This window comes from Pipistrellus hanaki, assembly GCF_964339955.1.
Source record: "Pipistrellus hanaki genome assembly, chromosome: 2".
NCBI lineage: Eukaryota > Metazoa > Chordata > Mammalia > Chiroptera > Vespertilionidae > Pipistrellus > Pipistrellus hanaki.
This window is the reverse complement of record NC_140504.1, coordinates 51,768,572-51,791,238: the sequence shown is the minus strand read 5'-3', so window position 1 is coordinate 51,791,238 and position 22,667 is coordinate 51,768,572. Positions and strand designations below refer to the sequence as shown.

The window sequence follows — 22,667 nt, the reverse complement described above, 5'->3', positions numbered from 1 at the left end:
CCTTTAATTCTGCTTCCACTGTCTTAAGCCAAGAGAATGCATTTCAAATTGTGAAATACAAAATACATCTGTACTAAAAAAAGGGTAATATGCTAATTAGACCGGGAGACCTTCCAGACATCTTTCCAAACAAAGCCATGATGACGGGGCTGAGGCAGAGGCGGTTAGGGGAGATCAGGCCAAGAGGGGATGGCAGTTGGGGGTGATCAGATGGGTGTTGGGGGGCAGTTGGGAGCGAGCAGATGGGCAAGGGGGGCAGTTGGGGGAGATCAGGCCAGGAGGGGAGGAGGTTGGGGGCGATCAGGCCGGCAGGCAGAGTGGTTAGGGGCGATCAGGCAGGCAGGCAGGTGAGCAGTTACGGATTGCGAGAGGGATGTCCGATTACCAGTTTGGACCACAGGGATCGGGCCTAAACCAGCAGTTGGACATCCCCCTAAGGGTTCCAGATTGGAGAGGATGCAGGCCGGGCTGAGGGGTACTCCCCCTCCCCTGTGCACGGATTTTATGCACCGGGCCTTTAGTTATTCATATAATAATGGATGGCTAAGAAGCTTAGATGATAGTATAAGAACCAAGCTACTTAGTCGTCATAGCCATAGCTGCCATTGATTACCCACCTACTGTGCGCCATTTCACCAGCTGTTTATATGTGTTATATCTGTATGAGTTTGGTGTTATTGGCCTAATTTTATATATGAGTCCACAAGGCCCAGATGAATTAAGCATACTGGGTTTCTAGAAGGAGAAGAATTGAAACTTATCTGTTCACCTTCCCACACTGCTTTGAGAATGGCTCTGTCCTAAAGAACTGTATCCTGGGCTGCTGAAGGAACTTGCCTATGCATCACAGGGAAATTATTAAGAAATCATTGAGTACATATGGGAAAATTCCCAGAACTTGAAGAGACTGGAATGGATAGATTCAGGAAACTCTAGACTTGCGAGTTTGACCTTATTACCTGGCAAAGTCCTAGATTTCTAGCTTTCACACTAATTCGCTGTATAACCTTGGACAAATGACATAACCCCCTTAGGCTTTAGTTTCTTTGTCCATAAAATATATGCTTGTATCACCCTTATCTCTAAGGCCCCTTCTAGTTCAAAGTATTTCATCCTAATAAATTCCTTTAAAGTATTCATACAGTGTTAGTGTTTCAGCCCTATGTCCACCAGATAACTCATTTTTGCTTTGTATCAAATGCTTCAGCCTTTCTTCAAATGGTAAAGGGTTAAGAAGATGGAATTTGGAGTGAAAGAGGGGTAGTTCAAATATCACTTCTTTCACCTACTAGTTAAATGACAGCAAGCAAGTTCTGAAACACTTCTGTACTTCAATTTCTTCCCCTGTAAAAATGCTGATATTTTACTTATATTTCTATTTATTTCATAAGGTTGTTTTAGAATTAAGTGAAATAATATAATGCTACTATAAAACACTAGTCTCAGTGCCTGTAATATTACAAGTTCCAAGGAAATGCTAGTTGCCACATTTCATTGATTCTAAGAGGTCCCTTCTCTCCCACATTTTACCATCTCTGAAATTTTTTAGCTTTTATAGCTTCTGGTGTGTAGTACTGTAATTGCAACCGTTTTTTTTTCTTTCTTACTGTACATAAGCTAATTCTTCATTTCACCATTAATTAAATATGGTATTTCCCCAGCATGATTCTCACCCCAGAGGTTCAGTCATCATTTGTCTGGCTCTTTCATTTTACTGGTGTTGAAAATGAAGGCAAGAAAGGGGAAGAGACTTTGAAAAAGTCACAAGGGGAACTCAGGTCTTCAGATTTCTGGTCTAGTGTTTTTCTCCACATTAACACTGTAGTAAATTTGATTCAGCTGCTCTTTACATGCCTGGGCCCCTGTCGGATGGTGAACACTTCCAAATCTACCTATGGAATTTGATGGAAGGATTTGAATCTTAGCATCTCAAAGCTGGAATGATTATATTGCTGGCCACTCATTCCACTTGAACAAACACAGAATTATGACATTTTAGAATTTAGGGAGGCATTTTTTTCTGTGGTTGTTGTAATGCTTGCACTTTTGCAGGAGTCTGAATTTACAAGGCACGCTCTCTGGAAACAGTTACTTTTTCCTAGCTATGTGTCATCAATTCTAGGAGCTGACAGCATGTGGATGATTGTGTCTTAAATTGTCAATGGTTTATACAATTTGACTGCTTCCATGTTTGTACAGTTGAGCCAGGTGACAAATCAATCATATAGTCTCGATACCATTTATTCACTAATTAACTCATTCACTCCATCACCTAGCTTTTACTGGACACCTGCTATGTACCAGTCACAAGGTAGGCACATAATTGCGCTTAATTCTCACAGTAGCCTTATGAAGTTAGTGTTACATTTTGCAGATGGGAAAGCTGACGAAGAGTGAAGCTTAGTGACATTTTTTTGAGGATCCTCCATATGGAAAACGGGCTAGGACATTCCAAAAGCAAGAGAAAACTTTATTGTTATAAGAAAAAATGTCTCAAAACTGAAATAGCAATATGAGTTATTTTACACTGCAAGATGTGAACAAATATCAAAATATACCCTTAGCCTATAGAAAAGAAATCAAAATAATCTTTGAGTAGCTTATTAGCTTCAAACACCAATTACATCAGTCACTGTTAATTGAGCTGATGGATCTCAGAGCAGTTCGCATCCTTGTCTCATACATAAGTTGAACGTCAGGTGTTGAAAATATCCAGAGGGCCTGGTCTTTTTCTGGCCTCTGTAACCATCTAATTTCTCTCCTCTTTGGCCTCGTTTTAATGAATGATGCTTTATGTGAAGAAGGCTGTTTTTATTAGAGGCTTTCCATCCAGACATTTCTAAAACTCTTTTTTTATGGGCAGGAATTTTCTTAATCAGGTTGTACCTCAAATTTCAAGTAGAGCAAAGCACGTCAAACCTGTTTGCTAAAGGGGCTTTTTTCGTGACAGAATGTTCACCCAGTCTTTGGAGTGACTTCTCACCTTGCCTTGTGTTAGATTGTGAGCTTCAAAGCCACTGGGCAGGTTGGCTTCTTGTTATGTTGAGAAGCTTGATTTCTTGTTATGTTTGAGTGGTCAGCTTTTCATTGCCTTGATAGAGAAGGATGGACACTACCAAATTGAGCGCACATGCAAGTTTTCAAATCGCCTCCTGAAAATGTGGGGTCTCACCGAAACCGGTTTGGCTCAGTGGTAGAGCATCAGTCTGCAGACTGAAGGGTCCCAGGTTCGATTCCAGTCAAGGGCATATACATTGGTTGCGGGCACATCCCCTGTGGGGGGTGTGCAAGAGGCAGCTGGTCGATGTTTCTCTCTCATCGACATTTCTAACTCTCTCTCCCTCTCCTTCCTCTCTGTAAAAAAATCAATAATATATATATATATATATATATATATATATATATATATATATATATATATATTTTAAATGTGGCATCTCCTAGCTTTGTAAAGATAGTTTCCCATGAGGGGACCCAAGGATTTCCCTCCTCCTGTAGACTTCTTGGCCTTCTGGCACAGCTTCCTCCCAACGTGGCAGAGGCTCAAAGCGCATCTACATCAGGTTTGACTACTAGTAACTGAAGACTTTGGTTCCCATTGGAAAATTTGATACAATTTCAAAATATTAGTAGTAACACTTTTGACAAAACAAGACGAGGAGACAGAAGTCACTTCTTTCTTCCTTATTCTCGTGTGCTTAGACCAAGGACAGCCATCTCTGTGGCTCCCTGCATGGCAGATCTGTGTGTTATGAACTCTGGGTCCTTGCTGGCTGAGCCTCTTGCTGGTTGCGTCATGGCTGTTCCTTTATTCATTCAGTATTGGTTATGAGAACATTCCCTGTACATCCCACAGGAGCACTTGACATAGACCCTGCCTTCAGGGAACTTAACCATCGTTGCATATCTACCCACCTAAATGATTAGCAGGCAGTAGGACTTCTCTGCAATGATGGAAATGTTCTCTATCTGTGTCTCCAAAATGATAGCCATTAGTAGTTCAAGTGTGACTAATGTGACTGAGGGACTGGGTTTTAAATTTTTTCAATTAATCAAAATTTATGGGCCTAGCCAGTGGCCATGGACAACAGGGGTTGGGGGGGTGGGCATATCTAGGGAGGGGTTTGGGATGGGAATGGGGGAATAAGGACAATTATGTGAGACCATAATCAATTAAAAAAATCAATAAAATATATTTAAATAAATAAATAAATAAAAAACAAACAAACAAACAAACAAAATTTTAAATGGCCTCGTGTACCTAACAGATACTGTGTTGATAGCAAAGCTCTGAACTGTCATCTACCAATCCTTGCATTTTAATAGGAATGCATGCCGTTGGAGCAGAGAATTCTTGACTAAGATTGGGTTTCTCGACCAATGACGATGAGACCTTGAGTCCCTTCCACTCCCTGGACCTCTTATTCCATCCTGTAAATGAAGGACTAGCAGCTCTGTAAGGACTTTAGAGCTACGGCATCCCATATGGTTCTGGCCCCTGATGGGTGTCCTAGGAAGGGGAACATTTTGTCCAGTGACCCGAGAAGAAAGAAGGTTGTTGTCTGCTCAGCTCACTGGCATGGGCTGTTTGTAAAGCCACTGGGCACATTTAGCAATTCTCCCTGGGTGAGGGTAGTGGGAGGAGGGGAGGGGAAGTAATGCTGTACCTGGGAAACTGGTGAAAATGTAGAGGCTGGAGGCCGTCGCCCATTTTTGGGGCAGCCATCCATCACCTTATCGGGGTTGCAAGCATATATATTCAGTCCTCAGAAGAGAAAGAAGGTGGAAGACGAGTCTATTCTGGGGCTGGGATTTCATAAAGAACTGAGAGTGTCCCACCCAAACTGGTTTGGCTCAGTGGATAAAGTGTCAGCTTGCGGACTGAATGGTCCCAGGTTCCATTCCGGTCAAGGACATGCACCCTGGTTGCAGGGACATCCCCAGTGTGCAAGAGGCAGCTGATGGATGCTTTTCTCTCATTGATGTTTCTAACTCTCTATCCCTCTCACTTCCTCTCTGTAAAAAAAAAAAAATCAATAAAATATATATATATATTTTTTAAAAAGAACTGAATGTGTCTCTAGGTTTTGTTTATTATGGCATATGGAGTGTCCTAGTGGGTGTGTTGAGACATAGGAATTCAGGGAAGTATCTTTGGTTATTTGACACAGTCCTCACCCCACATTAGGAGTCGTGTGCCCTGAATGGGAACATAGCTACCCACTCACCCAACATCTAGCCCCACACTTCCCTGCAATGTCTGCCAAGGGTTACAACCAGCACATCGGTGTCCTCAGACCTGAGACACCAGGGCAGGGCAGGTAGGCATGGTATGACCCAGGCTTCCTCTGATCATGGTACAGGGGACTGTCTCCCCCCTGAAGTTGGTAGTGAGGGTGGTGTTGGTAGGAGGGTGTTAGCTTGAGCCTAAAAGCACAGATATGCTTCCAGATCAGAAAGGCATAAAATCTGTAATTGCTTCCACAGAAAAGCTGCAATAGAGATGTGATAGCTTAAACCTTTGGTTTGTATAGGGCTTTGCAGTTTGGAAAATGCTTTACCTTGAATTACTCCTTACTGGGGTAGTATTGACATAACCACTTGAGGAAATAGAGGGCAGAGAGGGCAAGGAGCCTCCTCAAAGTTGCTAAGTTGATATGAGTTGAATGCAGGCCACCTGACTCCAAGCCTGGTTTCCTTCCTGCCACCTCATGGGGCCCAGAAGCTGCATGAGTGGCACAGTCCAGAAGTGCTGACAAAGGACATGTCACCAAGAGCTTGGAGTGCTCATCATGTTGTGGATGAGGACTTCAACAGACATCCAAAAGAGCATAAGATGTTAGGCCGGTGACTACAATTAATACTCACCACTATGCTGCTGTAGGCAAGCTGCTGGCTGCTCTCTCTCAAGCCCATGGGTCTTTACCTTCTACCTGTGAGCTCACAGGAGCCTCAGTCCCAGGTTTCAGGAGTGGCAGTGACACGAGTGGGGAGGATTCTGATGAGGAGGCTGTCTTCCCTCCCTTCAGTGGTACTTCTGCTGACTGTGGTGCTATAGCTGGTCACTTCTGGGCAATAGAAATCTCATGATTTTCATGCCTAGGAAAGCTTCCTGAAGGAAGAGGCACTGACAGCCCAGGGCCCTGCTTCTTATTCTGGGGATTATCCTCAAAGAACAAATTATAGAACATGCAAATAAATTGCAGGAGAGGAAGATGAACATGGAGATGAGAAGATCAAAGATGCAGAGAATTGTAAAATCCAGACAAGAGAGAACAGAGTGGTTTAATATAGATTTGAATTTGGGGTGTTTTTTCATATGGTCTTCTTGTAATTATACAGCGTTAAAATTTTAATACATATTCATTGTAGAAAATTTGAAACTATGTGCATATATAGAAGAAAATGAAATATTTCCATAATCCCACAACCCAGAAATACATAATAGCCATATTTGAGATCATACCAAATGGCTTATTTCTGAAGGTAAGAAACCAGCTGAGTCTTGGCAATTTCAAATGATTCAACCTAACATATGTATAGTTTATGTATCATTAGTATCCTAATTTTTACTTAACATATTTTGAGCATTCTTCCATTGAAATTATAAATTACTCAAAAATAAAAGTTTTAATGGCTGATTGGTGATCCATTTATAACTATCTCAAGTTTACCTAACTCGTCCCCTTTTGTTGGACTTTTGGGATTGCAATAAAAGCTACTGCTCGAAACTCCTTGTCCCAAAATATTTGTCCTCAGTTCCCCATTAGTTCCTTGGGGTAGATAGACATCCAGAAGGGGAACCATTAGGTCACTGGTTATGCACAGTTTTATTATTCACAATTCATATTCCCAAATGCTTTCGGGAAAGGTTGTAGCAATCTCACTTCCACTTACGGGGCTCAGGGCAGGCAGGGCTCGCCCCGCACTCTTGCCTGCATGGAGGATTGTTGCCTTTTCAACATCTCTGCAAATTTAATGGAAACAGCTCATTGTTCAGTTTGCATGTCCTAGATTACTAATTAGCTAGATTGCTTTTTAAAAATGTTTATTGGCCATTTCTCCTTTCTTTGAAATGTGTATTTACATTCTTTGCCTGTTTTTCCTAGGGAATTGTATTATCTTTTCTCTGTCAGGTTTGTTGTAAATATGTTCCCCAGCTTGTCATTTATATTCTAAATTTTGTTTGCACTTTGATGTGTAGTTTACAATTCTCCACAGACAAGACCATCAGTAGTTTTCTTCTCGATTTCTTTTCAATGTGTTCATGCCTAGAGAGCTCTTTCTCATTTGTGGATCAGCTAAATACTCATCCATATTTTCTCTCAAAGTGCTTTCTTTAATGTCATTTTTAAGATTGGATCTCTAGTCTGGATCGAATTTATTTTGGTGTGTGGTATGAAGTTGTGAGGATTAACTTAATTTTTCTTTTCAAATAGTCAATTTTTCCCAGTGCCTTTTTCTGAATAAATGCCTTTCCCCCCCCCCATTGTTTTAGATTCTTCCCTTATCATATTACTAGGTTCTTAAATATGGCATGTATGTATTAGGTCTATAAATCAGCCTCCATTCATTTGTATGTTAATTCTTGTGTTTGTTCTACCTTTTAATAATTGTACTTAAGTTGTTTTTTAATATCTGGTAGGGCAGGCCCAGCCCATTATTCATCTTTTTTCCAAGAAAATATTTAGTCACTTTCATTCATTAATTCCTCCAAATGGAAGTCTAGTTGAAGATCCCTTTGGCACATAACAGGTACTCAAAGATGAATTCAACAGGTATCTGCTATAATATTTATTTTTTAATCTAATGACATTGATTTTATTTGAATTTTTGTTTTTACTTGAATCTTCTGTAATGTCTTGCATTCTTGAGGTAAACCCCATTTGCATACCTGGCAAATCTTTAAATGACATTTAATGAAAAATTAATTTTCTTCTTGCAGTTTTTTTGGGACTTCAGTACCTTTAGCTGTAAGTCACTTTTATGTGTGAGGAATGGTAGCCATTTTTCATTTGCTATGGAATCACATCACTGAGTGAACAGCTGCATAACACAGTTGTTCTAAACTTTAAATAAGTTTGCTTTTAAAATGCTCTTTGCAGATGGTGTCATGTTATAATAACATAATTATTAAATTTTTAAAGTGCATGAATATTATGCAATGATCCTGTTTATGGAAGATTAATATACATAGGAGGGAATTTGCGCTTCTTCAATTATTTCAAGAATAAATAAGAAAAATTAGATCATGAAAAACATTAAAGAAACATTAACAACATCAGCCAAAATCTCATTTTTCAGAGACAACCACTGTGTACATGTATATGTGTGGTTTTTAAACACACACAAACAGAAATTTTCCATGGCATTAATTATTCTTGTACAGTGTGATATTCAGTGGCTGGGTAGAGTGGCTCTACCATGGATTATTTTGCTATTCCCCTGAAGTTGAATAGCTTTGGTGTGATTTTACAGTAGAATAGAGCCATAATAAATATCTTTACTCTTACCTTAACATTATTCTAGTCTATAGCATATAAACTGTGTTGTGAGTACACATACACCCTCATCCCTGGGCAAGGCAACCTGATGACTCCCTGGTCATGGCAAGGGCCCCGCATCTTTAAGGAGCTGGGAAAGAGCCACGAGGACCTCCTCCTGGAAGTGTTCTGCTCAGATGTCTGCTCAAATTCTAAGTATTGGAGAATGAATGAGAAAACAGCTTCAGAGATCATGGAACAGAGAATTTCAGCAGCGTGGGGCCCCTTATTGTTTGGTGCAGGTGGATTTGAGGGTCTGACTCACCCTAGTCTGCATTATTTGCCACTCGCCTGTGCCTCCACACCTAGCTCTGCAACCTCTCTAGCCTTTCTTCCTCTGTGAACTCCCCCTTCACGATGGCCTAACAGCTCAAGGCCAATGAAAGAAAAGATCCTCAGGCACTGACTCTCCTTAGGCCTCTGGTTCTTTCTCCCTACAGGCAGCTGGGGCTCTGCTTGGGATTTTGAAGGTGTTGTCTGCAGGTAGATGTTGGGGCTACCTCATCGCAGCTTATTATCGGATGCATTTTCAGTAGGGGTGCTTCTCAGAAATACCACCTGGACCTGGAACCCACCTTTGTCTGGAACCCAGCCATATAAGAGCAGGGTGGGGGAGAGGAGCCAGGGAAGAAGGAATAGCCCTGGCCTTAGAGATCAGTGTGGGAAGGGTGCCCATGATCATGGCCCTCTGACGCAGAAAGAGTGTGCTAGTGCTCAGTCAGCTCACTCAGTATCTGGTCTGCATCCAAGGAACCTGGCTAGGAGTACAGGAGTGGTTGGAGTGCTTGCCCAACAGCCCAGATTGGGTAGGGGAGAGAAACAATAAAATTCAGAGGAACCAGACAGGTGAGTGGTATGTAGTGAGAAGTTGAGGAGGCAGTTTTTAGCTATTGTTTTCTGAATTTACTCCATTCACTTACTCATTTATTCACTCACTTGTTCATTCACATAATCACTTATCATTGAACATCTATTTGCCATGCCCTGTGCTAAGACTGCCAAGATGAAGAGGGAAGAGGAAGGAGCATTATATTAACTTAGCATCAGCTATGTGTCTGATGCCTTCAAATAGATTTTCTCCTTTGATCATACTGTGTTGTTATCTTCTAGGAGGCAACAAAGACTCAGAGAGGTTAAGTAGTTGTCCAAGGGTACACATCTACTAAGTGCTTACTCAGGGCTGTCTCTCAGGATGTGCCTGCCCAGGGAGAGCTTGCCATCTCATGCAGAAAATGGCTTGTTGAGCAAAGAGTGGCCAGACATGCCTGGCTGTGACTGCCTGACTAGGAACATGAGAGCCCCTTTCTTATTCTGCTTATTCCAAGAGATCTTTTGAAATAAATTTGCAGACCCATTTGGCTGGCTCTGACCCTGATCATAACTCTCATGGATCCAGAAGATTCAGGTTGTCATTCCTCTGCTGGCAGGGGCTAGAGGCCAGTCTTCAGTTCGGAAGACTTCCGGGAAAGGTACTGCCATGGCCTTTATAAAACTCATTTCACATTTAACTTCAGTTCTCCTGGTCCTCAGGAACTCCACAATGAGAGAGAACAGAACCACCTCTGGTTAAGCTTGTCCTTAGAGCATAGGATCCTGTATACAGCCTTCATCTTCCACCACCTGCCTCAGCTTCCTGTTATCCAAGCTAAGGAATCTAAATCATTTCTTTCCTCTAGTTACTTTCTGTACCAGCCCCATCAAAGTATTGGGTCCCAGCTAAACCATGAATGTTAGAAACTGGGCCTTGAGTGAGGCAGGTGCGGGGTGATAGGATCTAGTGGTTAGCACTTGAGACAAATGAAAGGGTCTCATTTTGACTTTGTTTTAGACCAGTAGTTCTCAACCATTTTGGGAGCCCCTTTCAACCCCTTTGAAAATATGATGAAAACTAGAATTACACAGATCATATTCTCTTATCAGAAAAAGAACACATATGGACATACATGCAATAATTTGCATGCAGGTTTATGAGGTCCATGGCCCTCCCCAATGACACACATTTTTGAGGCAGAGTTAGGAAGCCTGCTTGGCTCACTAGGTGGTCCTGGGATGTGTGGCTTAGTATGTCCTCTAGTGAGCAGAGTGGAGGGTTACATAGGCAGCCCCTTGCAGATACATCCTACCTCCTTGTTTTCCATAATTCTGGATAAGGATTTTAGTTTCATAAGGTATTCAGATTATACTTGACTTTGTTATTGCTTCTTTCTAAGGAAATGGCTTGACGAGTCAGACTCTCTCCTAATCTTGGTTAATTTCTATTTTATGCTGGCTCTTTGTTATGCTAAGTCCACAGGGGAACTTTGTTACTTCTCTCTGACAAATATGAACTCATCTCTGTGTTACTCTGGAGAGGGTCTGAGTCAGGGGAGGAAAATACCTTGTCTTAGCTACTCTTCTGTGCTCCCCTAAACCAACTGGAGAGACCCCGATATTTATGAACATTCTGTGCAGTCCAGGACCTTGCTGAGGAAACTATAATCATTTGCTTTTTTTGTAGTTATTGCTCTTTCACTTTTCAGATACTTTCTTAGAGTTCAAGTTTTATTTTATTATCCCTTTGGGATTTTCTTATATGTATGTATGTACCTCTATCATTATGTTACTTATATGATATTAAAATTATATGTTGATGTATCTGATTCTCCCCCTAAACAAAATGTCACTTCAGGTAAAAAAAAAAAAAATCTGCATTTTAAAAATCATTTTACCCACAGGGACTGGAAATTTGTCTGATATATTGGTGCTCAATAAATATTTATTGAACTGAATAAGGAAATGTTTAGCTAACCAAGGTGATAATTTAAGGAGAGATTTAAAAACTCTAGGCCAACTCATCTACCTCAGATATAGTGAAGCAGTTTATCCGGAAACCTAAATATGGTATTGGAGTTCATGCTGTCTCATTTCCATAAATGGTTTGTTTGTGTATTTGTGTGTGTGTGTGTGTGTGTGTGTGTGTGTTTTTGTGTGTGATATTCTCAGACCTTTCTTTCTTAGTTACTGCAGTTTCTTGAAAACAATACCAGAACAAGTATTTTTATTCTCTATAGGAATCTCTTTATGTATATGTCTTTTTAACACTTCTTTACATTCGTGTATCTCCCTGATAAATCTTAGTGTCTGTTTAATCTTGGTCTTTCTCATTTGGTTCACATATTCTGGGACAAACTGGATAGCAGCTATTCCAAGTAGTGACTACACAGCTATTCAGGACCAAGGACAGCGGCACACATGTCTCTGAAGGGCGAGAAGGTGCTTTGGTCTCCTCAAGTTTATTCAGTAATATGACCTTTAGGTGTGGCCCTTCTCATCTGTTGGGTTACAGTTCTGCAATCTTTGTTATTACTTTGGCCCTCACAGTTCCCTGTTTGTGGTGGGCCTGAGCCCGGTGTGTCACTGTGGCATTGCTTCCACCAATGGGCATGGTAGTGAGACTTGCACAACTGTGGAATCAGAAAGCATGGAGTAGATCAGGGAGAGCACTGGGTTGGGGTAAAAGAGACTGCTCCAGGAGGGTCTCCTGTGAGGGTCTCCTGCTCTGAGCTCTGCAGTTGGCCTCTGTTGCTGCTGTATGCCACCTACACTTGCTTTTCAGGCCATGGGAAATGGGGAGGGGGAAGGCATTGGGAGGTGCTGGGCCATTGCATGTTTGGATGCCTGCCAGAGTGCCTTTCATAATGAGAGGGACAAAGGTGGCTTTTCACATCCACAGTTTCATCTTGAACTAAAGTCATTGTACCCCTATTAAATTCACATTAATTAAAATTAAAATGCTATTGATGGGCACCTGGGAAAGAAGGCAGGGGACTGAGAGTGAGGGTCTCCACAGCACATACTTTCTGCCTCTTCATTCTCTCTAAATACGTTACAAAAGCAAATATATAGCTAATGTTCAACAGCTGATTCTTATTCGTCACTGACTAATTCATCACTGCCTAATGTTCTGTGTTACTTTGAGGACCCATCCAAGAATAATGCTCAGCATAACAAAAAGACAATAAATCTTTCACCATTACCACCACTCATGAGCACTTTAAATAACCGGTTCAGTTAGCACAGAATCAGTTTAAAAAAGAAGTGATGGGCAGATATAATCACGTTTGAAGTGGCTATTTTCTTGTGTCTAGGGTACACCGAATGATGTCAGCTTTTCCGAGGAGGGAGGGGGGATGAGAGAGCCTATGTGTGTTGCAGCTGAGGTCTCAACTCGAGGTAATATTAAATGTTGTGAAGAATAAACAGAAACGGTTTGCTCATTAGCTGGGCTTAGAGAGGTGTTACCCACATGTGTAAAGTGCTAATTATTAGTGATCTTTAATGGAGCTAATTTAACAATGGTAAATGTTACATATTTCTGCTCTTCAAAAGTAGCCCGTTAACCAGGCCTTTATATGTGATATTGACTTTAGAAAGTTAATATTGAAATTGGCCTCAATTAGAGTTCACCGGGGAGTGTGAGAAAGAGATGGAGAGGCGGGTAGAAGTAGGCACAGGGAGGGGCCAGGGGGAGAAGAGGCACAGCAGTTATTAAGCATCTTTTTGTGGAAGGCACCATAGCACTGATGAGTAAGAGTCAGTCCTTGGGTCACTCATTACGCACCAGCTGTCTGTAGGCACTGGAGATGTGGGGATAAGCACCCAGTCCCTGGAGTGTGGAGTCTAGAGAAGGGTCCATATGCAGCAGTGATGTACCTGCCATTGACATACAACTGGGGGTGGGGAAGGGCTTAGGGAAGGCTCCCTGGGGAAGTGCACAGCTCACTCTAGCACAAGGCAAAAAACAGTCACTGTGAAGAGTGATGTTCAGATGCATGTCAGAACTGGAGAGGAGACAGACATTGCTTCTCTCTAGAGTAAAGACTGTCCAATCTGGCTGTCATCTCAAATCCCTAGTTACTGCCTCACATTGCACGAGACCTTGTCAGTTTGCTTAGAAAAGCTTAGCAGTTAGCATTTGCCAAAGAGGAGCCCTTGCTTGTTTGTTTTTCCTCTCCCCCTGTGCATTGAAATCAGGTAGCTGAGGTTCATAAATGTCCTCCTCTTAGAAGTCCCATGGCCCAGCATCAGGGCAGAGAGCTCTGCTCCTCAGGGCGTGTCTCCCCTCCAGGGCTGCCGCTCACTCCAGGAAGGAGCACACTGCCAGGGCGGGGTTGACATTTGTGGTGTATGTGGTGAGAGACAGGTGTGGGAGTTGGCCTCACAGTGGGCAGATGGATTCCCAGGTTGGGGAGAGTCAGGTGGATCTCCACACTGTGCTGTGTGCTGTGTTGCAGACATAAAGCTGCCCAGTCTCTTTCTCTGCTGGATTTACCCCTTTCTCTTTGCTCACACTTCCTGCCTTATAGTAGCTGTTTTAACGAGAGCTCCAAGGGACATGCTTATAGTCACTGGAGGAGCTTTCCAACAGGCAGTTTCCTCAATAGCTCATTAGTGTCTGTAAACAGGAGACATTAACGTGTGTGTGTGTGTGTGTGTGTGTGTGTGTGTGTGTGTGTGTGTGTGTGTTCTTTCTCTCCTGCTCTTACCATTTTCCTTTCATTCTTGTCATCTCTCTTTCCTTTTCTTGTGTTAATATAAAAAGGGGGAAAGAGAGGAGAATAAAGATCTTCACCTCTACCCACCGATAGGTTCCTTCCCATCTCCAGCCGCGCTGACAGTGTCTCCTCCTAAGGGCTTTGCCCATGTAGTCCTTATGGAGAAGGGACCGTAAGTCTCTTTCCTCTATTATTTAGTTCCACATTGCATCTTCATGGGGATCTTACATGAACTTCCTGGTGCTTCCTACTGGCCTGGAAGTCTCCCAAGAGGTACCTCACAGCAAAACTTCCTCCTGACTTAGGGAGAAGATAAAAAGAAACAATGATCCAGTGTCCCTGTATTCCAGCATCCACCTCAGAGGTGCTTCATGTCCCACTCTCTATTTCCTTGAAGACAGACCAGGATGTGATGTGCAGGTTGGGGTGAGAGCCTGCTGGATACAGTTCTGCCTGGAGTCACAGCCTTGCTCTGGGACCACATTCCACCAGCTCTGGCCCTTGCTCCTGGTTCTCTGAGTTTCCAAAGGCACTTGCAACCACATCTTTGCTGTCACCTTTCTCAGAGCCCACCCTATTAAGAGGTCAGGGTCAGAGTGAGATCACCTTCATGCCCTCCTGTCTGTCACTCCATAAGTCTGCTTTTCTGTTCAGCCAGTAAGCTCTCTCCATCGCTGGCAGCCAACTCACTCGTCCCTCCCTCTTTGCCTTGGCATGTGTTGCTCCCCACCAGAGCACCATTCCTTGGCCCTTCCTTTATTCACAATCCAGTTCAAAGATTACCTCCTTGGGGAAGCAGCCCTGATGATTCACCTCTGTCATCCTTACTCCCATCTTCCTAGGATCTGTGCATGCTCAGGTTCAGTTCAGTGTTCCCTGAACCCTTTGCGTGTGATTGGCACTGCAGTAGGTGCTTGGGTAGAACAAGGGGCCAGATGTGGTCCTGCCCTCAAGGTTCCAGGAGTAGATAATGGGGGGTAAAAGGAAAACACTGAAGTACCTTTCAGGAGGGATGGAGTACAAGTAACATCCAGGGGCATCTCAATCTGACCAGAGGTCAGGGAACCTGCACAGGGGACATGATGGGTTAGACAGAGTTTTAAGGGGCAGAATCAACAGAACCAAACCACTGAATTGATACTTGGGATGTAGGAGTGGTAGAATCTAGGATGTTGCCCAGGTTTCTGTTCTGGTAACTCAGGGGATGATGGTACCAGCAATCAGGATGTAGAAGATACAGGACAGCCAGTTTGAGAGTAGGATGGGAGAGTGTTTGTTAGAATCTTAGTGTCTTAAGTTGTGTTATAATCAGAGTCTGGTAGCTTCCTGGTGTTGGGGAAGTGGGTGCTAGGTGTGTTATTAGGTTGGAGACTCTCAGAGGGCAGACACTGGGTCTCCCCTCTGAGAAGAGAATGGCCTGACATGAGCAGCGTGCTCTCATGCGGAGCTCCCTGTGGTGGGGACTCCTCTCCTTCCTCTCTTTTCCTTTCAGTGTTGTCCAACGTCCAGGGCTTTGTACCCGTGGGTGAGAGTGCAGGTGTGATAAAGAGGCACAAACCAACTAGCTCCTCTGTCCTCCAGGGCCAGCTCAGAGATGGCATCTTGGTCTATATACAAATGATCAGTGACAGTACTTATGGTACTGAGAGCAGCAAGTAAAACGGGTCTGAGGGGTAATGGGAGAAATTTGTTGTGAAATGAAAATATTTGATGCATGAAAGAGTGGATGAAACTACCCAAATTCTGGGCAGTTTGGACAGGTATTATTCAAAAGCATTTCTATTGCCCCCCCCAAACAAACAAACAAACACAACAACAACAAACACACACACACAAAGAAACAAAAACAAGACATGGTCTAGTCTCAGTGCCCTGGAAAGGGAGGTTATCTCTCTTCTGAACAGCATTTTTTTATTCAGGAGCTGAATCTGAGCGATGGGCTACAGGGTAATGGCTGACCCTCTGGGATTCCCAAGGAGGAGATGGGAGGGGTGATAAACAGCACAAGATCAGACTCCAGAGGTTCTGTTTAGCTGAGGCTAAAGGATGCTTTTATCTATCTCTGCCTCGGAGGCCACTCTGGAATAGAAAAATGTACTTCCGTGTCTGGCACTTCCCCAAAGGTAAAGTGCATGTGGATCACCTGGGGTTCTAATTAAAATGCAGGTTCCTGAGCTAGCAAGTCTTGGGTGGGGCCTGAGATTCTGCATTTCTTTTTAAAAATATATTCTTATTGATTTCAGAGAGGAAAGGAGAGGGAGAGAAATATCAAAGATGGTGAGGGAATCATTGATTGGCTGTGTCCTGCACACCACCTACTGGGGATGAAGCTCGAACCCTGGCATGTGCCCTGACCGGGAATTGAGTCCTGACCTCTTGGTTCATAGGTTGATGCTCAACCACTGACCCATGTGAGCTGGGCAGAGATTCTGCTTTTCTAGCAAGGTTCTCACTGGCTGGTGATGCTTATTACATTGAGTGGCAAGGCTGTAGGACTCATCTTTAGGAAGTCTTTCTTTTGAGCCCTCTTGTATTCTCTACAGTGATGCTGTATCTTAGATAACAGCTCATTATCCTTTCTACATACCTGTCTTCTCTGCCTGCAAGCCCCCTGGACAGCAGGGGCTACCCTTTATTTGTCTTAGTATCACCAAAGCCTAAAGTAAGACCTAGTGCTTAATAAAGAATTGGTGAAAGAATAAATAGAAAACTGTCCAAATTGTGCCCAAACCACGGTTTGGCCTATTGGGATCTTGGACAGCTCTCTGCACTATAAGCCAGACTTCTCCCTGGGGGCAGACTAGTCAGTACTTCAGCACTGCTTTGATGGAGGCTCCATGCTGGACACCATAAGGACAGAGTGGGAGAAAGAGGCAGAGACCTGAGCATTGGGGAATTCACCATCTCAGTGGTGGAACAGGGTTCAGGCCCACTTGAAGCAATGCTAGAATACTTACACAGTAACTTCTTAATATGTGGAAATCAAGGGAGTGTGACTGGAAACCAAAGGAAGTAAAGAGCAACCCATGGGTGTCCTGGCAGCTTACACTTCCAAATGCCTAACCTTTAGTTGTTTGCTTCTTCCCTTGTTGAAACTGGGATTGCTTTTTGGAGGAAGTTGGCATGGAGCACAAGGCACCCCGCTGTGTGGGGACTCACTGCCATCCCAGAGCCACAAAACCATGGACAGGGACTGTGACACCAGCCCTGATCGTGTGCATGGGGCCATAGAGAGGCCAGGAGCCAGCGTGAGCATGACAGGCATGGTCTGGCATGGAGAATGGTGACCGGACAGTTGGAACAGGCAGCAGCAATGTCAGCGTTAACACATTTGGAGCAAGGCGTAGGCAGAAGTGGGGCGTGGAGAAGACCCATGCTGGAGATCCTGGGGCGATGGCAGTGGCAGTCTTTACTTTCCTCATAGATGCAGAGCATTTCAACTTGGCTAATTAAATGGGAACAGCAGGCTGGTAATTCTGCCAGCAGCGGGACACGAATGGTGTGGGATTGGCGCTGAACGCCAGTGGAGCATGCCTTTGTCCTTAAGAGAAAACACAATCCTCACGTTGGGTCAGGTCCACGAGGGTGCCCCTCTCGTCCTTTTTATTCCCTTAAAGGAACACCAAGGGGTTGGGGGCTTATGTTTCTTTTCAGGCTTTCTTTTGAGGTCACAGGAGGCCTACTGTTTCAACAGGCTTTTCTTTAAAGGGGAAGCTGGTGTATGGTTGGTCTAGAGTTTGTAATCTGCGCTAGCAAACATCCCTTATATCGGAGGTCGCAATCGCAGTTCAGGTCTGCCTCTCAGACGGTCTTCCATCACTGGTCTCCCATTTTGGTGATTTGTGCTTTGAGCATCACAATCTCTGACCTGATTCCTGGGGAAGAATGGGCTGGGAGGCCAGGGAAAAGTTGTTTTATCTTCAGAAAGTACACTGAATCTCATTAGGGAATTTGTTCCCAGTACTTCCTCTCAAAGCTTATTGATCTGATCGTCTGAGGATGTTCACGGCTAATGAATATGAAGAAGAGATTTGGAAAGTCTCAGTGCTGAGTGGTACTCTGGAGATCATCTGCTCAGGTCACCAGCGCTTGGTGTGACGGATGAGGCCATTGACCTTGCACCAGTCACTTCAGGAAGGGTTAACCATTCATCCACTTATTTATTATTTCATCAAATATTTATTGACCATTTACTAGAAGTCCGCCCAGACATGTACCTGACAGTGAAAACATGCCGCTATTTGATTGGTCCTGTTTGCGTCAGCCTTCAATGAACTTCCCCTTCATTACAGATTCTGACAGCTGGTTTTACAGTGGCCCTGCGGGAATTGATTATGTAGGATCTCCAGCCAGGGCAAATAGGTTTTCTATGTGAGGTCACCAACTTCTGAGCTGCTGGGCTAATTAATTTAGCTCCTCTTGGCCTTACCTAATACATACTTTGTTGAAAAGTTATTTGTAATTCAGTTCTGGCAAATGGAAAACTAATTTCAACCACTCAGGCAGCTTTTATTTAAAGAGACCCCGGAGCAACTCCTTTTGCAATGTGAAAAATCTTGTTATGTTGCTGGAAATGATCGTCCCCTAGTTAAGGATTTTGTAAATTTGGACATTTTGGGGTTTCTTAGAGGGGTACAGCCTGGCAGATGGCACAGCCACGGTCTGAGCTGGATGGGGAGGACGCTGGCCCCCAAAGAGGAAACCCTAGGAATCTTAGACCAGCTCATCCCAAGGAGCTGACATTTAGTGGAGCCCATGGTTGCAAGCTGCACGAACAAGCTGCTCCCTTCTCTAGGGTCCTGGAGCCTGGAGGGGAGAAGGGAGTGGTGGGCATGATGAGTGGGTGTGAAGATGAGATTTGGAGCTCCCTCTCCTTTTCCATGGGTGGGAATGAGGAGGGAGTAGGGTTGGGGAACCTTTTGCTTCTGTGCCAGCGAATTCTGAACTCTTCCTTGGGGCCTGGACTCTGTGGAATTAGAGTTCTCTTATATATTTTAACACAGTAGCGGGGGAGAGGGAGAGTCATGGAAAAATAGGACCGGAGTTTAGGAGAGAAGAGGATTATGTGGATTATTGTTATACAGTAAAATCTCATTAGTTGGGGCCTTACTGTTTTTGAATTTGTATAACTATCTGGAAGAAGACAGGGCTGAAGTTTAGATTTTCATATTAAATTTCTTTTCTGTATCAGTGATTTTCAACCCTTTCATCTCATGGCACACATAAACTAATTACTAAAATTTTGGGGCACACCAAAAAAATGTATTTTTTTTTTTTTTTTTTTTGCTGATCCAATGAAAAGTTGGTATAATTTTGATTTATTCACCCTGGATGCCTATTGTTGTGTTAGCTGCTGTCATTTTTTTTATTTGACAATCTAAGGGAAAAGAGGTCAGTGCCCTGAATAAATAGTTAGGTATCGCATGTTTTAAAAATTCTTGTGGCATATCAGTTCAAATCGCTGTTGTATAGATATGAGTAGTGTGTCTATTGACGTAGAGGAGAATGTTTTAAAACTGATGGATAGAAAAACATTTCACACATGAAAATAAGCTATTTTGATGCAGAAGCATCGTTTTACACAAACAATTTATGCATTAATTAAAGATGATCCCTGTCTAGTTGGTAAAGCCTGATAAAGTGCTTCCTTACCAAGGAAGCTAAAACTTGTCCTCATTGCATGAGGGTAAAAGCAAACCAACCTGTGTATCTATTTGTTATTTCTGTAATAATTTATATTTGTCCCAATTGGTTCCTACTAGTGAGGTTTAATAGCTTTTCTGTGTTGGAAGATAAAATCAGAGCCTAAAGATCTATAGAGACTAAGGGTAGAAAGTGCAAAACAAGGCCTAGAATTAAACTTTCTTTTTTACGATGTTATTTTTTCTATTGTCTAAGGCAGTGGTTCTTAACCTTTCTAATGCAGTTCCTCATGTTGTGGTGACCTCCAACCATAAAATTTATTTTCATTGCTACTTCATAATTGTAATTTTGCTACTGTTATGAATCGTAATGTAAATATCTGAGATAGTTGGGAGTCACCACAACATGAGGAACTGTGTTAAAGGGTCGCACATTAGGAAGGTTGAGAACCACTGGCCTATGGCTTTCTTAAAGTGAGCCTTGCAGTGAATTATTCCAGCACCAGGTACTATGGGCCAACTTGTAAAGAGAAGCAACTGATGAATGAAAAGACTCACTGTCTTCATTTAGTGAAAATGAAAAAGAAGAAATAGGTGAAACTGTCAGAGATACACAGGAACTTTGTTTTGGATTAGGGTGTGACCAGACAACTGGTATTTGGGGATATATCGCTTCTATTCTATGGTTGAGTGTGCAATGGGCTCATTTCCCTTCCTTAGGCCAGTGATCTTAATCCTGGTTGTTGTCAAAATTCCCAACAATATTGGATCTCTTGAACCTGTCAGTGTTTAGGGGTTGAGACAGCCTTGAGTGGGACTGTCCTGCCCAGCATGTTTCTTCCTCTGTAGATTGTCACATTTGCACTGCAGGAGAGTAAGCCAGGAGCAGAAAGGCAGGAGGGGGTGTCTGAGGGCTCTGGTTCTGTCTCACGGGGCTCACACAGAGCTGCCTCTCTTCTGGGGTCCTCTGTGCCATGTCCCCTGAGGTGACACACAGCTGAGACCTGGGTGGGGCCAGCTTTCCTGGAAACTCCTTCTGGGGTACTCAAGTTTAATGACAGGGGCATCGTGGGCTGACCTGGGGTTTGGGGTGTGTGGAAGCTGGTTCCTCCCTTCCCGTGCATCTCACTCCAGGGTAGGTTGTCCTTTGCCTCCTGAGGCTATTGTTTCTCGAGGCATGCAGTTATCTTCCATTCAGTGTGAGCCCCACGCCTCTCCCTCCAACCCCCTAACAGGAACTCACCGGCACCCCAGAAAGGACTTTTCAACAGAGAAGGGAGATGTAAGCGGAGACGAGTTGCTGAAGAAGGGAGTACATTTTCTTACCAGGAGATTGGTGTCTCCCACCTCCTGCTTGCTGAGGGCTGATGATGGCGATGCTAAAGGGAAGGGGGAGAGGCGTGGAGAAGGGTATCACATTCAACTTTGTTTCCATGTGGGGATTTTTTTGTGGATTCCTTTCTCTGTTTGCAGAATGAAGACTCATAGTTGCTGTGCCACATAGAGGAAAGGCAAATAGAATGACTTAGGGCATTGTGGTCCCTCTTGATATTAACGACCCTGTTCAGATATTTGCTACGTGCTTTCTGTGTACCAGACCCTGGGCTGGTACTAGAAGTGGACTCTCTCCTGTTCCCTTGGGCCGGGCTGCAGGGCCTGAACAAGACTTGACCTTCTGGCCCATGGTGTGGTTGGGAGGCTGAGGGTGGGGCCCAGGGACTCCGCCACCTGCCTTCTTTCACCCTGATTTCTTCTGTCTTGTTGTCCCACAGGTTCATTTCGGAATGATGGTTTGAAAGCTTCTGATGTCCTTCCCATCCTAAAGGAAAAAGTGGCCTTCGTTTCTGGTGAGTGCCTGTGGAACCTTCTGTGCGATGGATCCAGAGAAGCTGTGTGCGTGTGCATGTAGATGTGCATGTGCATGTGTGCGTGTGTGTGTGCGTGTGTGTGTGTACACACATGCACATGTGTGGCATTCACTTCTTTGTGGGTTAGTGGGAGAGAAGTGTGGGTGGAATGGATGCTGGAAGCAGCTGCTTCCTCTCTACAGAGAAGAGAAGGGGGAGCTCTGGTCCCAGCTGGGTGTTCTGGAGAATGCTTACAACCACAGGTGGGTGCCCCCACCTCACACCTCACACACACACACCTCACCCTGTCAATGCTCCCAGGCCCATCGGGCCCACAGGAGCCGCTGAAACTCCTTGGAGAGAGGCTCTAGCTGGAGTGATCTGTCCACATCATAATTCCCAGAGGTTTTATTTGGTTCATCTCTGAATGGGTCATGGACAGGATATTAAAATTTTCTGTCTCCATTTTTAAAAACTGTGTTCTATTTATTTTTAGAGAGAGAGAGAGAATTGTGTGTGTGGAAGAGAGAGAGAGAAGAAAGAGGGAGAGAGAGAGAGAGAGAGAGAGAGAGAGAGAGAGAGAGAGAGAGAGAGAGGAGAGAGATATGAGAGAGACACATCTATTAGCTACCTCCTACTGGGGATTGAACCCCAGACCCCGGGCATGTGCCCTGACTGGGAATTGAACCTGGGACCTCTTGGTCCATGGGATGACACTCAATCCACTGAGCTCTAGATCCTTCTTATGTCTCCTTCTTATCTCTCCTTCCTGGCAAAGGGAGTTCAAGTGAGTGTTTGCATCTATCTATTTATTTTTCTGAATAGTAACTTCAAAATATTTATTTCTGACATCTCTCCAACCCATCTTGTGCACCTGGGCCTTTTAAAGTTAAATTCAGGGGTCAGCAAACTATAGCTCGTAGATCAACCACTTGTTTTTTTTTGTAAATAAACTTATTGAAATGCAGCCATGTGAATGTGTTTAGGCAGTGTATTTGTTTCCTTTTGCCATTACCAAGTTGCCAGAAACTGGATGGCTTACAACAGCAGAAATTGATTTATTCTTTTGCAGTTATGGAGGCTAGAAGTCCAAAATCAGTA

At 43.6% G+C, this 22,667-nt stretch overlaps 1 protein-coding gene across 27 annotated transcripts in view; it reads left to right on the top strand.

The window, feature by feature from the left end:
* Nucleotides 1-22,667, top strand: part of KALRN (kalirin RhoGEF kinase) — a 650,068-nt gene that overhangs the window by 172,042 nt on the left and 455,359 nt on the right. For all 27 annotated transcript variants that reach the window (XM_084871483.1, XM_084871457.1, XM_084871488.1 and 24 more), the window contains exon 2: nt 21,492-21,566. In XM_084871483.1, coding sequence (XP_084727609.1) covers nt 21,492-21,566 — 75 coding nt within the window. The remainder of the gene's footprint in view (nt 1-21,491; nt 21,567-22,667) is intronic.